At 37.7% G+C, this 16,298-nt stretch overlaps 1 protein-coding gene across 4 annotated transcripts in view; it reads right to left on the bottom strand.

Annotated features, from left to right (window-relative positions):
• BRD10 (bromodomain containing 10) overlaps positions 1 to 16,035 on the bottom strand; it is a 59,509-nt gene extending 43,474 nt beyond the window's left edge. For 3 of the 4 annotated variants that reach the window (XM_027446137.3, XM_038170245.2, XM_038170244.2), the window contains exons 1-3: positions 15,178 to 16,035; positions 12,405 to 12,605; positions 4,372 to 5,801 (exon numbers count right to left, since the gene is read on the bottom strand). In XM_027446137.3, the coding sequence (XP_027301938.2) occupies positions 4,372 to 5,801; positions 12,405 to 12,605; positions 15,178 to 15,632 (2,086 nt within the window). In that variant the 5' untranslated portion in view covers positions 15,633 to 16,035. Of the gene's footprint in view, positions 1 to 4,371; positions 5,802 to 6,471; positions 6,505 to 12,404; positions 12,606 to 15,177 lie in introns of those variants that run through there. The other variant, XM_038170246.2, reaches the window with a different exon arrangement.
• Positions 16,036 to 16,298: the final 263 nt, after the last annotated feature.

Below are 16,298 nucleotides of genomic sequence, written 5' to 3' on the forward strand. Positions count from 1 at the left end.
TGTTTGTAGAAATTACTGAAATTACAGCAGATGTGTGTTATGTTGGGGTTTTCTACACCAACTGTAATGTAAGAGACTGAAATTACACTTCAACATCTGCTTCAGGCACATCAAAGCAGCCTCTCATCCCTCCTGTTTTCTCAGCCCTCTGGATATTTTGAATTTCATCCAATCCCTGTTTCAAGTACACAGTTAAAATTCTTGTGCTTTTATATTGTGCTCTGCACTGCAAGCTTTGCTGTTCCCCATGATCCACTTCAGCATAGCTGTCGAGATGCAACAAGCCTATTACTATTGACACCATCCAAATCATGTTTTACATCCTAATTCATCTAAATCCAGTAATAACTATTTTAAATGGATATCCAACATGCTAGTTGCTTATGGAACTACCCTCATGAGTCTGTCCTTCTATCACAGACGTTCACTTGTCAACCATTTATAACTCATCACCTTCTTGAAAGATAAGAATGTTTGCTCTTCAGATGCCTTTTCACTCCTTGTCTACATGTACAGCAAGACAAACATTGAGCTTCCCAGAAGAATGTTATTACCTTCTGGGTGTGAAGATGTGGGAAGTCAAAGTCTGACTTCAGAGATTATACATCCCCTCATATTCAGTACTACCCTGTCTGCAATACTGACTCAGAACACTGGCACAGTAATAATCACAGCCTTGAATCAAAGATACAGATTCGACAACATGATTACATCTTCCATTTCATAACACGTAAAGTACCACCATATCTGTGGCAACAGATAAAACATGGTCATGTTCTCCATTAAGTTTTGCTCACAGTAGTTATGCAAGGTTTTCAGCTAAAACCTACCCAGCCAATCTATATTCATAAACACCATGTTTTGGGTGTCCCCTGACCACTGCTACAGCAAGTCAGTAATTTGGCAATCACGTTAATTGAAACATGAACTGTAATTCAAATTTGGCTGCCTTAGAAAAATCCATCCAAAAAAAATGACTTGTCAAAAATTAAGGAAAGGTACTCACTTTCCCATTTCTGATGATTTGTACTAAGTTCCTTGAAAGTATAAGAGGCAGAAAAGAGCAATGATTGCTATGAGCATATTTAAATCAGTATTTTTGTGAATTCAGAAGAGGTTTAAACAAGTCACTTTCACTGTTCTACACTGAAAGGATATTGTCAAAGAAAAAATAAAGTTTTAGAAGAGCATTGAGGAATACTATTTAGCCTTAAAAATGACAAAACAGTAAGAAGCAATTTCTGTTGCATAGCATCATCATGAGTTCATTTCTCCAATCTAATCCTCTCCTATCCAGTTCAGCCTAATACATGTAGGACTAATGGAGATTTCACAAGCATAGGAAGGTAAACTATCATATAGATCTGCAATCCTCTAGGAAAATTTTCCTCCAGCAAGGTCAGAATAACAAGGGAAATCCCCAAAAGATCAAGAGATGAAAGGCAAAAGAGTACCAAATTTGCAGGACCTTTGATATCATGCTCAGGACTGCCTGTCACCTACAGATGACAAACAATGTCTCGCATTCTCCATTGGAATGGAAACAGAGATGCCATGTCAGCATAATTTGGGACTATACAGTATATCAAGTCGTTAGACAGGAAAATTCAAAGTGGAAGAGAGGAATCTCCATGATTTGTCATTCAATGACACAAGAGCTCTGCGTTGAAGTAGCAAAACTCCAAGTAAGCACCATTAGAACACACAGCAGAAAGCTTTGCTCATCTCTTCGGGACTTCCTCCTGTACAAACACTCTTTTCTTCCTGTTTGAAAGTGACAATGAAAGGGAGTAACTCTACACCCACAGTGTTCTCTGACAACAAAAATACATATAATTAAAACCTAAGCTCAGATGACTAACTGCATTATTTCTCAGTAGATACTGGTCTACTGTTACAGAAACTTAAAAATATACAGGAATTGTTTCCTGCATTAAGTTACCTCTGGTGACATTAAGCTCCTTATGACAAAATACGGAATTGGAAAAACAGCAGCACATAGCATCCTACTGATGAATTTACTCTTCATTCATGAAGAAGACACATATTACAACTGAAAGAACAAATGTTTTAACTGACATAGTTTTTGTGGTGTAAAGTGTGTGAACTGTGAATATGAAAATACTTTCTAATAAAACGCAGTGTAAAGCATAAAAATGATAATTGGATAAATCATCTCCATTACAATCCAGTATTGGACCAACTATAGATAAGTCTTGGAATTAAGATACTGTGAAATCCAAGCTCTAGCTATACTGGTTAATATATGTGAGGAATAAGGAAAAGCCAGGAATTTCCATCTTTACTTTTACTATCCAGTGCACCAAACACAACATACAAAAACGAAAACTGACTGGAAGAAGGTTCTCTTTTGAGAGAGTATCAGTTAAAGACAGGAATTAGAACTGGAAGACCTGTCTATAGTCAGGAATTGCTATTCAGTATATTAGAATGAGCATTACAGTTTCCACCAGCAGTGCAGGATTAAGTTTTTGATCTACTCAAGATCAAGAATTCTTTAATGTTAGAGACCGCAAATTAGAAGTTAAAATAATAAAATATTCGGAAATTACATCATCAAATATATACCAGATATATAAACACATTTGTTCTCTGAGAACTGTTAATTATGCATTTCTTTAAAAAAAGTCATGTCAGCATTTACAGTTCATCTAACAGCACTTCAATTTCTTTTTCCTTCATCCTTAATAACAAAACAACTTGTAACTATAAAAGAATTCTGCTAACATGCTATTAAGTATACCAAGTAACAAGACTGAGGAAAACAGGAACCTTTTTTGAACCTCTCATATTTTTGTTAATGACATAAGAAAAGCAGTTATCACAGTAAACCTCACCTCTATCAATTAACTTCAAAAGCTACTTCCAAATATGACAAATATTGCTAATGGTAGTAGTCTCTCAAACATAGTCTATAAAAAAATAAACATTCTATTTGTTCTCAGCACTGCGTAATTCATAGGAAGTAGATTTTTAGGCATGCAACATAAAATAAGACCTCCAGTGAAGAAAGTGACATGATTTAAATACTTCCTCAGAAAAAAAAAAAAAAGAAAAAAAAAATGGTCGCCGTCCCTTTTTTTCCCTTACTGAAAAGGCTCTTACTTGCAATTTGGACTGTTACTTATTTTGCTGTCTGTTTTTAAGATGAAAACAGTAATACATTTGGAGAGCTAGCAGTAACAAAATTGAATGCAAAATACATTATTTTTGCTAAATACTACATATTTGAAAAATTATAACTCTTAAATTTATGGTTAGATGTGGCATTGACATTTTTTGGAAGGAGGAATTTCTGATTTACATGGTAAAACAGCTGTTTGGGTATTCTGCACAAAGACTTGACATCTAAAATATAACCTGTTTTCTTAGCTTTAAATTTCCACTCAAGCTCTAGCTAAAATGCATTGGCAACAGTTCACTGAATTCTCTTTAAAAGATGCTTTATTTTTTTAAACACAGTTTTTTGCTTTTGTCTCACTGTTTTGCAGCTAAAAAACAGTATTTCACCTACCAGTCTACACTGTTCTGAAACCAGGCCTGTTGCATCCTAAAATACAGTGTTTGAAGCCGTCTGCTAAAACCTTACCCAGGTAGCTTAAGACTCAACAGGACAGCAGATGAAGCTTACGGTGGTTCACATAACATCAAAAACACAGCATCTAACAGACAGTTTGAACTGACTCAACAAGTTTGTGACTTCACTATTTTAAGATTGTTTTAAAGATAACTGAAATCTGATCTATGTATCACCCACCTAAAACACTTAACAAGATACTGTCCATATCTGTCATAGAGTATTTATGCAAATAGCATTTTAATCTCAATTGTTTGACTAAGCAGGAATATTATCAGGCCCACAGTCAATACAGTATTGTTTGGTGACCTAAGACTGCACAGCTCTAGCAGTAACAGCTTTAGAATCATGATCTCATGCAATTACTCTACATTTCTCTGGAACCTGGATAAAGCAGTAATATCAGAAAAAGAATATTGCCAAAACTGATGTGATATGCCATAGCATAGAGTAACTTCACGCTACTCTCTGAAGCTAATTCATTCAGATTCATTCTCCTAAATATGTTTTGTAATACACAAACTCTTCCAATGAGTTATGTTCTCTCTAGATAAATTATAGAAATGAATCATGGTTTAATTACCTGATGAGCCTGTTTTATATGCTTATGTTATTGAATGGGAAGCAGTCACACTAAAATTAATATCAGAACATCACCACACAATAATGCTGTCCCATTTCACGAAACAAAATACTGACAAATCTAAGAAGGAAAGTTCAAAACAAATCAGTAACCCCCTAATTTTTATGATGGGTAAAAAGCATCAACTTACCAGACTTGTGCTTCTTGTGTTTTGCTTTCTTTTTGATTATGAACAACTTGCTCTGGATCTCAGATTTGTAAGATTTGAATGGATGAAGATGAATTTCACGCCTTCTTTGCAAGTCATCAATTTTTTTCTGTAGATTTTCATTTAGAATATCCTTCAACTTCTTTTTTTTCTTTTTCTTCTTTTTTGCCCGCAACTTACTTAGTTTCTTATTATTTTGAAGTGAGTTCTCCAGCACTGTTTCTTTAGCAGATTTGTGGTAATCTATTTCTTGGTCATTATGAGTGCCATTGACAAGGACTTGGCAAGCTTTCAGCGTGTTCTCTTTGAATGGACTGATCTCAACTGTTACTCTGGCCATTTCAGCACAACCTTGCCCATTCTCTGCAGGTCTTCTTTCTCCTGAACTAAAGTCACCAGCCATGCCAACAATCTCTCCTGAACCAATTAAATTTCTCAAGTTCTCTTTATAACAACCAGTTTTTTTGATGTCACTGACTCCTGAGGTCTTCATTTCACAGTTAATCTTAATCTCTGTAGTGACACTAAAGCTATCTAAACATTTTTCTTTTTCTGGACAGCTAACAGTGGAATCCACACATTTCCCTGCTTCTGTCTTAGAACAAGGCAGCAGCTCTTCTCTACCACCAGAGCTGACATCCCCATTGCTTTTCCTTACGTAGTCATGTTTTGCTTTCTCCACTTTAATACGTGGCACTCTTTTTACTTTGATGGGAGGGGATGGGAATTCAGGAGCCCGAAAAGGTTTTTGTTTGTAAATCCGAACATCTGCACCACAGAACTGTGGAAAATGAACATAAGCATTCTCCAAGTAGTCATAACCAAGAATTACTTCTCTGCATTCATGGATAGGCTGTCCTAGAACAGCATCCTGAACATCCTTTTGTGTTTCATACACAAAATCACAGAGACCTTTTAGCAGCCACACTTTTTGGTAGAATGGTAGTTCATGAAATGGTTTTTCCTGTAAGGGATTAACTTCTCCAAGGACTTTAAAAAACTGGGGACACAATCCAAGTTTTTCTGCAGAGCTATTAGGATTGTCAGTCTGCCCTACAACATTATACCAGTGTTGGACTTTCTGTCTGAGTGCTGCTTCCCAAGTCCTGTAAGAAAGTGTTGGCCTGCGATGTAATGTAGATCTGCGATGAGGTGGACTTAACAAAGAAGTCATTATTTTAGATAAAAAAGCATTACACTGAGGCATCAGAAGACAACGTTCCAATTCATAGAACACTATTTCAGGTAGGTTTAAAATCTGTTGTGCTAAACAAAGGAAATGACCAATAGCTGGAATCTCCCACATTGTCTCCATCCTTGTAGGTGCTGCTTGAGCTAAAAGTGACTTTTCCCATTCTTCTATTTCTTTCTGACTAGCTTCTTCTGCTTCTTTTCTTTCTTGCTCTCTCATCCTATTAGGAGAAAGTTAACAAAAATTTAGGTATCAGGTGGATTAAAAGAAACTGGAAGAAAAACAGATCAGAACTACAGCATGACAAACACATTTTGAAGTTATAAAGAACACAATACATAAAATTTTCATTTAGTTGTGTATTACACAATGCACCACTGCACCAAAATGGGAAATTATAGACTCTTGTTTCTCATCACCACTAGTTTAAAAAGGGGAACACTAAGAAAAAAATGGCAGATAGCAGCAGCTTAGATGTGCTAAATTATTTATTAATTTTTCTATTTTTAACATGTATCCCCTTTAGACCCCATGTCTCTCCTTTTTGCGAGGATTCAGTATTACCAAAAACCAGCATTTTAATAGTCACCTACCCATATAAAAATCTCTTAAAACAAATGCCAGATAACTTACTTTCAAATTATTGCCCTGTAGCTTATGTCATGTCACCTACCTTTTAACTCCCTTCTTCAGTATACAAATATGAACACCTAACTTAAGTGCTTCATTCAAACACAAGAATGTGAATTTCTCTCCAAGGAATAGGCTTGTTACTAGTTTGTGTGCAATGGTGGTCAAAAAGGAAACAAATATCAGGATGCATGAAGAATGTGATGGAAAATAACACTAGAAATAAAACATCATTATATTAATAAATGGTTTTCCCTCACCTGAAAAACTGTATTCAGTTCTGGTCCCCCTATCTAAAAAAGGATAGAGCAGAAATAGTGGGTATTCAGAAAAAGAGGTTATCAGTAATCAGAGTCCTGTAAAACTTCTGAAAAATCCTGGACTCTATACAAACCACTAGCAAGAGGAAACATGATAGCAATATACAAAACTAATATGAAAAGACTAATTGAGCACTTCTATTTACTTTTATTTGCAAATTCATCATTACATTCAAAAGCAACAAGATTAAGAGGAAAAAATGCTGCGCCACTTCAGGTAGTAAGCTAAAGGTAATTAACTTACTAGAACACAGGATATGTTAATTTAGTTCCAAAGTGACAAATAGGATATCCATGTTAACTGTAACAGTATCAAGAATTACTAGTAATAGGAGGAATTTTACTTCCATGTTTAAATGGTAAACAAACATTTTTGCCTCAAGGCATGACCAGAGCAGATAGGATTAGCATACATTGGTACCTACAGGATTATTTTTTTCAGACCTATTCCAAAACTTCTCATATCTTTTCCTCTAAAGCTTCTGTCACTGACCACTGCTGGAAACAGTCACCTGTGCATATCACTGATGTGAACTAATAACGGAATTCGTGTCCTCATTTCCAGATTGCTAACCTCCTATTACTTCTCTTCATATGTAAGTATCTAATAAATGCCATATATCCGTTTAAAGCAGCAACGCTTTCCAAATTCAACCAAAGAATAATGGTATATTAAAATCTTTCCTTTGATGTAAACCTACGTGTGGTTTCTAGCATGAAGAATAAGCATGTTCTCAAAGTAATATCTAAATATGTCAATCTCAAGTAGTGTGATAAAACTAGTTTGGTCCACATTTTGGTATCATGCAGGAGAAATATGCCATGACCACAAACTATAAAAATTTGCATCCTCTGTGTGTTTAAAGTGTCATGTAACAGAAAGATTCCACTAACAGTTTTTTCTCCTATAAACAATTAAATTTCAAGTGACTTGTTACCAAAACTTGGTCAGAAATTTTTAATACCACTTATGTTCATCCCTGTTGTTAATGTACCAATCAAATGCATAAGACGGATTCATGTAAAATAAAATTAAAATGCAAATAGGTCAGTAAATTCCCAGCTTCACTCTCCCAATACATTACTAATCAAACCATATAACTAACGGTATCTAAAGGCAAATCCCACTTCGTAGTACTGATTTAAAAATATAATGAATGTGACCTAAAGACAGAAATCTCACTTGCCATTTTAGGTGTATAAACCAGTACAGTCAACAATACAACTTGCATAGGTAAAGTGAGCACCTTAAAAAAAAAAAAAAAAAGGAAGTGAGGGGGGAGAGAGAGAAAAAAAACATTTGATATTTAGCAGGATAAACATCCTAACATTGAAAAATCCTCTGGACAAACATTTGGCTTTTATGCTGACAGCAATTGTTAAGAAACTGTTGTTTCCTACTTTTATTTACATTTATCAGGGATGTTTGCAGACTTGCACTGTGTTTATAATAATAACACAAACTATCCTAAGGTCAGGCTGACATTTCCACATGAACAGAAAAAAAATATTCTTGGAACATGTCTGTAGCAGTTATTTTGTAGCTCTCAAATGGATAAAAGCATAGTACCTGACCTTAAAACTCAGCAGTCATGCTCTCCAGGTAGAGGGATTACCTAAAACAGAGTCCAGATACAACTCCCCACGTTTCTTACCATTTTCTACCTTAAGTCAGCGGACACACCTCAACAGCTAATTAATTCTCTCCCACAACAAATTTCATTGGTATGTGAAAGGAGGCAAGATTATAGATATACTTTTTTCCCCCACTTACTCCTAAGACTGCTAAGACGTTGAATCATTTTTCGTAACTCTTTTCAGTTATGAATCCATATTATTTGTCTGACAGCTCCAAACATGGCAAGCATACTGCTTTATGCTAAAAGGTAACACATTCAAACTTGGATTGCAAGGTACAGGAAGTTGTTTTAATTCTACAATAATTGGCTTCTCCAAATATTCTTTTAAAAAACAAACTACTAAGCTAAAAGCAAAATAGTAATATTATGCATTATTCTAAATTAAATTAACATTTAATGGTTATGAGGACACAAATACGGGAATGCTTTTGTTACTTCAATTCTATACCCATAAAGTCTTCCATCACATTATCACATATTCAGCATATTTTCACAGAAACCAGTTCATTCCTTGTTCACAACATCCTCATAAAAGGCAAAATCGAGACTCTATAAGTACACGTAATGCAAAGATTTACTAATTTAAATGATTGACCTGCAACCTAAATTCCTCAAATGTTTTAGCAAACGTGTGAAAATTAAGAACCACATTTCCAGAGGTGATAAAGACATTGAAGTGCGTCATATAATTTTCAACAATCCAAAGCCAAACAGAAACTTAATTCCCATTGAAATAAACCAGTTTATTTTCTATTATTTACTAGGGTTTTAAAACTATGCCAGTAAGAATCTGTACCTATGCTTTGGTATCTAAGTGCCCCTAAAGAGGCAGGCATTTCCAATTATATAGTAATTCCACAATTATTGTTAACAAATATGTAAGTCAGTATCTGTATTAATATGCTACTAAAGTAGCATGTAACTAAGCAGCTGAGTAGAACTTCAAAGAAACGTAACTAATCATTCAAAGAAGATATCTGATATTGTGATCATTAGAACAATTTACCAAAAAGATAGCTCGTAAGTAAGATTGACAAGAAAACTAAATCAGATGTTTTTTCTAATTGTACTTGGGAAAAAAAAAAAAAAAAAGTGCTTTTACTGCCATATAGAAACTACCAGCTGTAAAACAGTGAAATGCAAAGGCATCTTCTAAGTTGGATCTACCATGATGAATAAATATATCAATTGGGGGAGGTTATAAATAAATAAATAAATGAAAAACTGTGCAAGAAATGGATAGACAACAAGAAAGAAGAAAATTATCTACAAAGTGTACCTACATGTATATAAGAAATAACAAAAAGATTCAGAGTAGGATCTCTACAAAATTAACTACAGAAAAGAACAGAAGAATCACACTTTAGGATATTATTCCAAAACATGCAACTGAAGAAAAGCTTGTTATAATAAAAAAAAACACATAACCCAACAACAACAACAGAAACCATCATAAGATTCCGGTGCCTTATGAGAGGAAGTATCTAAAGCAAAGGATTATACTTTAATATGGACCTCAACTGACCATTTCTTTAGTCACAAGGCTGAATTCTATAGCAAGGCTCCAGCATTAGCAACCTTGCTCACCTAAGGCTAGAAGTATGTAACTCAGGCAGCTAAATATTCTAAGCTATTTAGCTAATACTATGCTTATTAGCTAAAAAGTATGTATGCTGACAAGTCAGCTGCATAGCCAGAAAGTAAGTACTTTTTTTGTATGTCAGACTGCCCAGTTTCAAACAGGGTAAACAGCAGGTATCCCTGTCCAAACACAACCAATTTGCCAACACACAAACAAATTACACTACCACATTACACACAATATTATGGGAAAAATTATCAGCACAGGAAGACTGGGAGGAAAGAAAAGTTCAGTACATTAGAAATTAAAAACTTAACTGCTTCACCCACTTGAGTTGAGCATCACATTCTTTCATAATTATACTCAGATATGGGATAGCATATTTTACAGTAATACATTTGGACATTCAGTTTTTTAGGAACAGTGATAAAAGACTCAATGAAACAATCAATATTAATAATCAATAAAATAAACTGTATCTAAACAAGTAGTGCTTTACTTCTAAGAATACAGTTTACACCATAAATATTACTGTAATACATCAAAACAATTATAAATTCCTCATTAACATTTTGTGGCCTGAAAAACAGGTGGATAATTGTTCATTATCACACATTTTTGCTTAAGTTTTCATTGCTAATTTAGGACATGCTTTAAGTACACATAAACAATTTCAATTCAGGAAACTTCACCTGAGTTACAAAAAATGAAGAGAGACTGAAAAGCAAATTCAGTAAAAACTGGCACCTGCCAACAGATGAACTCTGTAGCTCTATGGAATGCTGCTGTGGGTTACCTAGAAGGAAGGCACTGAAAACTCCAGTAAGCTACCCAAGGCTGCAATCTTGCATGCTCTTTTGAATAGTACCTGTTCAGTACTAACCTTTGTGTGTCAGATTTCTAAAAAAATAAACTGATTAACCATTTTTTCCTTACAACAGGTATGAATATATTCAACATAATCCATTATTTTATCAGTAATCCAAAATAAGCTTAGCAAGTTGCACTACATTTTTGAAGGAAAATGGTGTCTCACCTTTGTGTTGCAAGAATGTGCATCTATATATAAAAAATACTAAGGAAAATTACGCATGTTGTCAATAGTACGTGGATATAAATCATGTACTGCTAATTTTATAGGCCTTACAATTTCCAAATCTTTTTTTCTATAAAATATCTTCGCAATGTACTTGCTGAACACCTGCATTATGGTGAGCATTACAGTGAGCTGAGAAGCAACTGGTACAGAGAGGTGTAAGTAACTACAGGGTCAATCTGTCAGTAAATAAGAAAAAAAAAATGAAAAGATATCCAAAGCATGATTATTTGAGTATATCAATATAGTTCAAGTAATATCCAAACAGCTATTTACTGACACATTGTTTTTATTTACTAGTAAGTGTCATAGCGCAAAATCATAACGCATAAGGAGGCAAGCTAGTTAAGAAATTTTTCTGCTATTGTAGAAGGTTCTGTAAGATCAGTGCCATGGAGCACCCTTCCCACAGGATCTGGGACTTCTGAGTATATTCAGCTACAGTATATTCAGATGTAACCAGTGATTATTACAGTTTTGTAGGAATGTGCTTAACACAAGTGTATGAAAGGAAAAAACTTGAGTAGATAGGTTCTATAGACTGTATGGATTAGGATGTCCTCTTTCATTCCTGTATGACCAAGTTCTGGTATCTTGAATACAAAGTTGAACACAGCTCACAAGAACTCTACCAGAGAAATAACAACCCTAGTGATCTTTGTTTTTTGCAAAGCATGAGGTAGATTAGAAGAAAGACACTATAGTATCTAGGAAAGAAGTAGTCTCACAATCAACTCAGCCAAACTGTATGGCTTCAAATCTGTTGAAAATGATGATAGCCCGCAAAATGAGAGTGCATTGATTATATATGGGAAAAATCTCTAGAACTGAAGTTTGAAAAAGTTGGATGTATTTGCTTCCTAAAGCAAATAGTTATCATCACACTTCACATTCAGAAACAGTTTCTCAAATTACTATTAAGGTATACATGTTTATGACCTTCATTTTCTCAAAACGAAGCACACCACAAACAACTGCCTGAATTACACACCTCTTAAATTTAAGACATTTTAAAACTGCGAAATCCCACAGAGTTTACTATGTACACACTGTAAATTTGTTACCTAACTGGCAAGGTGAAGTGCCACATTGGTGAGATAATAGGAATGGCGCTTGCAAAGTTAATTTGCCTCAAGCTATCAGAGAAGGAAGCACTAACAAGCATAACTACAGTCTAGTTTTGTGATAATTTTGGAAGTTTTTTACCTAATTTTTGCATGTAAAACAGCTGAAGAAGTACAATAAGCATGGCTGAGCTAGCCAGAAATATTGTTGAGGATACTTTCAGTTACTATTTAAAGTATCAAAATCTGAAAATAATAGCACCCTTGAAAATTATACTGCTTTAATATATTTTTTTTAACAAGGTGGTAAAGCAAAAACAAATTCCTGTATGTGTGGATGCACTGTGGCTAAGTCTGGGTTCATTCAGGAACTAAAGACAAAGAACATTACAAAGTTTAGTCATGTAAGGGAGCCTCAAGGAGCTATCTCTGTTAGAGAATTAAGATGATATGGTTATTTCAAGATGGAACAGAATAGTTTTTCCTTTTACCTTTTTTCTTCTTTTGCTCTCAGCTGTTCCTCTTGCCTTAGAACCTGAACCATCACGGACTCGAACATGCCCGCTGACAAGCCTACTAAATTGCGAGGTGTGGAACGACGTCTTGTTGAAGTGCATGGTGTTCCTTTCTCATCTTCCTGCCCATAGCATCCTCTAGATGTTACTGCTATTGATGTTTTCTCTCTTAAATGCCTACAAGAAAAATACAAGTCAACTTACAATTACAGTTTCCCTTACCAACTGTACTTCAACGCCATCGATAGATCAAACATATTTACTCAGGACTAAAACAGTTATCGTTCACTTGCCATTCACTAGAGTTGCCATTTGAAAATTCCTTTACGAAAATGTAAAACTTAAAACAAATAAAATAACAAGATGTTTTCATATCTGTTAAGGATGATGAATACCTATCTCAATTAACCAAATATTATTTGGAGATTGAATTTCCTACTTCAAGCCATAAATATTTGGAAAGAAAATACTTCCGCAAGACTTCAGATAAGAAACTAGAAGACACCTAAAAATACTGAGGAAAACATATGCATTTATTGTTGTTGTTTTGTTTAAACAGTTTAGTTCAATTGAAAAATTTAAAGATGTAGGCCACTGCACCATGAAGTTGGTTCTGCAATTATGTTTCATCTTATATGTTTCGAAGTACAGCAGCACAGCTATTATGAGAAGTGACACTATCACAGTCTCTGAAAACAGGAGGGAAAAAAAATAAAATCCAGCCCCCCAAAATCAACCTCCACTCCGAGGTAATTTTTTGTGGCTTGTAATATCTGAGAATCACACAGTCAACATTACTGTAGTTAAGGAACATTGAGCGAAACACTGATCTGAAAGGAAGCAAAGATGATCATTACAAGAACTACTTCTTGTATTTCATTTTAATAATAAACTAATTCTGTTAAATAAAACTATCTGATACAAAATTTAAAAGAACTTTGAGACTTCTAGATTCCATAATCCTTTCCATTTCCTACAGATCTTAGAGACTTTTTCCAAGCTAGTACACACAGACATTAAAAAAAAAAAAAAAAAAAAAAAAAACACAAAACACTCCTTACGAATCCCTGAATTGTTAATGGAAGACTCACTATATAACAAGGTAGAACAACCTTTAGTCTAATATCTCTTGTTGATTAGAACAAAAGAATGTGCCTTTGTGAAAGAATGACAACAGCAATTTTCTTTTAGTAAATATACATATTGCTATTTGACAGCATCTCTCATAAACTGACTTACGCAATTTTCAATAAAAAGGCACTGAGCACTCTCATGTCCTATCAAGTCCGGTAAGTAACTCATTTCATTCAACAAAGGCTTCCACAAAACACCCTTCACTTCAACACAGCTGAGACATTGCCATCACACAACACAGAAATGAACTTGGGGTGAATCTTACAAGCTCTGCTTGATTAGCTATTTATTTTCTATCAGTAATTCCTTTACACGAGGATTTATTTATTTGTGTAAAATTTGATATTGCCAATTTTCTCGAGTAAAACTTCACACCCTGTCAGAGGTTCAGCTCCTCCTGTCTACTCCCAAATTGTCCCAATGCTACTGTTATGCAAAACCATGGTGGCCAATACACCAGCACAGTACACGTTCACAGTGTCTTATTCAATTAAGTTCTGCACAGCATTCAAGTGTTCCCACTATAGAGGCAAGGTTCTTCTTACCAGCTGGCATCAAGGCTCTGTGTTGCTAGCAAGTTTAAGCTTGATGGACATGGACAGCTTTATGCATTTCCTAATACCATTCCTTGTTCACTTTCACCCTCTCCCAAAAAAAAACATCTCAGCTTTAACGTGCAAAACATTAAGTCACATGGAAGACTGCTGGGCCTTTCACTGTAAGAAGCCACTATATTTTTAATGCAACTAAGCTGTGCCTATGTCAAATTCAAGAGAAAACGTGTATTTCAGTTGTGACTTAAATTGGGCTTTGTACAATATGGCTTGAAAACCTTCCATGGTCAGCTGCTTTGGCAGAGAAACAAGCTCCTGCCAGGCATTCATGTTTAAACATATTACAATTTCCATTTCGCTATGTAAGCCTGTAACTACAATATGCCAGGTGTTACCTTCTGTTTTATCATGCATATTTTCAAAATACATTCTGACACTAAATTACATATTTTAAAGGAAGCACTTCAGCTCAGCATTTTATTCTTACTCAAAGGCAGTAAGAAATTCACAGACTACAATTACTATGTAAAATGTATCATCTACTTGAAACAGAGAAGGGTATTAGTTTTAAAGAGACAGTCACACAGAATTTGGGCAGCGTCGCTTGCTTTTACCAGCATAAAGGAAAGAAAGGAGCATTTGACATCTTGTCCAAGCAACTGTGTCTCCATAGTCCTAAAAGGTTTCTTTCAGAAGTAGAATCTTAGTCAGGAAGTGCTAACCCCTATTTTGCATTTCAGCATGCCCATCTTTGGTGTTCCCAAAACATTTTTAATATTTGAATGGTCCCAGTAAGCACCACTCTTCTTAGCAGAAGTGCTGAAAGCTTGAATGTTTCATCCTACCGGGAACCATTCAAATGTTTTTCTGTTTGTTTGTTTTTAAGTAAGCGATCCAAATAGTGTTTTTTACATAAAGACGAACAGAAGGTTATGTTCTACCAAAAAAAAAAAAAAAAAATGTTATGGGGGGGGGGGGGGGTGGTGGTGAACCCATACCCTCCTGTTGTACTTCATGCAAACGGCGTACACCAGAGCCGCTGTAGAGTTTTCTACACCTACCGGGACAGCAGCGCCAGTTTCTGCTCCAGCATCATCTCCAGCTTCTGGGCCTGCTTGGAGAGCCAGTGATCCACGCCGTGCAGCCGGTAACATGTCTCCAGCATCAGCCGGAAGTCCCCCACGAAGTCCGCTATCCCCGCGTACTGCCCACCGAGGAATTTCTCTTCCATCTTCAGCAGCCACATCCCCGCCGGGGGAGCGCAGTGACTGCCACCATGCCCCGGGAGGGAGTCACCCCCCCCTCCTCCTCCTCCTCCTTCCTCCTTGATGGACGCCGGATCCGCCAGCGGCTTCAGGAACGGCGCTGTCAGCGGCCGGTGCTTCTCCAGCAGGAACTCGCGCAGGATGCGGTAGCCCTGCTGCAGCTCGGGGCTCAGCCTCTGCTCCCAGCCGCTGCCCGCGCCCTGCCCTCCCGCACCGGCTCCATCCTCGCCGCGGGGCCGCTCGGGGTCCATGTCTCCCGCTCCTCTCACGCACGGGGCCTGCGCGGCTGCGGCGGCTCCGGGGGGGCGGTGTGAGGGCAGCTAGGGGCCGCCGGCCGGGCGGAGGGGCGGCATGGGGCTCACCCGGGCACCGAGACGCGCGGCAGGGCCCTCGCCACGCTCCCCCACGGCGGCGGCGGCGGCGGCGGCGGCCTCAGCCCTGCCCCCAGCCGCGGCCGGGCGGCGGCAGCAGCAGGAGGAGGCGGAGGAGGAGGAGGAGGAGGAGGAGGGGGACGGGGGGGGCCTCCCCCTGCCGGGCCGCTCCCTCGCCCTCAGCAGCCGCCCCCGCCCCGCCCGCCCTGAGGGGGCTCCCCCGGCCCCGCCCCGCGCTGTGTGAGGGGAGGCCGCCGGGTAACGGCCCCGCGCGGCCGTTGGGAGGGGAGGGGAGGGAGGGGGGGAGGTGAGGAGTGGGGGGGAGGGCGCGGGGGGGCTGGAGAGGGGCGAGAGAAAGGGACGCGGCGCCCCGCCTGGTGCGCATGCGCAGCCAGCCCCGCGGAGAGAGGGGGGGTGTGTGGGGAGAGGGGGTGTCATGGGCGCCAGGTGGGGTGGCGTCATCAAAGGGCGACCGGGGAGGCGGGTGGCGATCGCCTCAGGGAGGGGCGGCCCCGCTCCGCCCCGCTCGGTTCGCAGCCCCTCCCC

The sequence above is a fragment of the Anas platyrhynchos genome, chromosome Z (genome assembly GCF_047663525.1).
Source record: "Anas platyrhynchos isolate ZD024472 breed Pekin duck chromosome Z, IASCAAS_PekinDuck_T2T, whole genome shotgun sequence".
In the NCBI taxonomy this organism is placed as follows: Eukaryota; Metazoa; Chordata; class Aves; order Anseriformes; family Anatidae; genus Anas; species Anas platyrhynchos.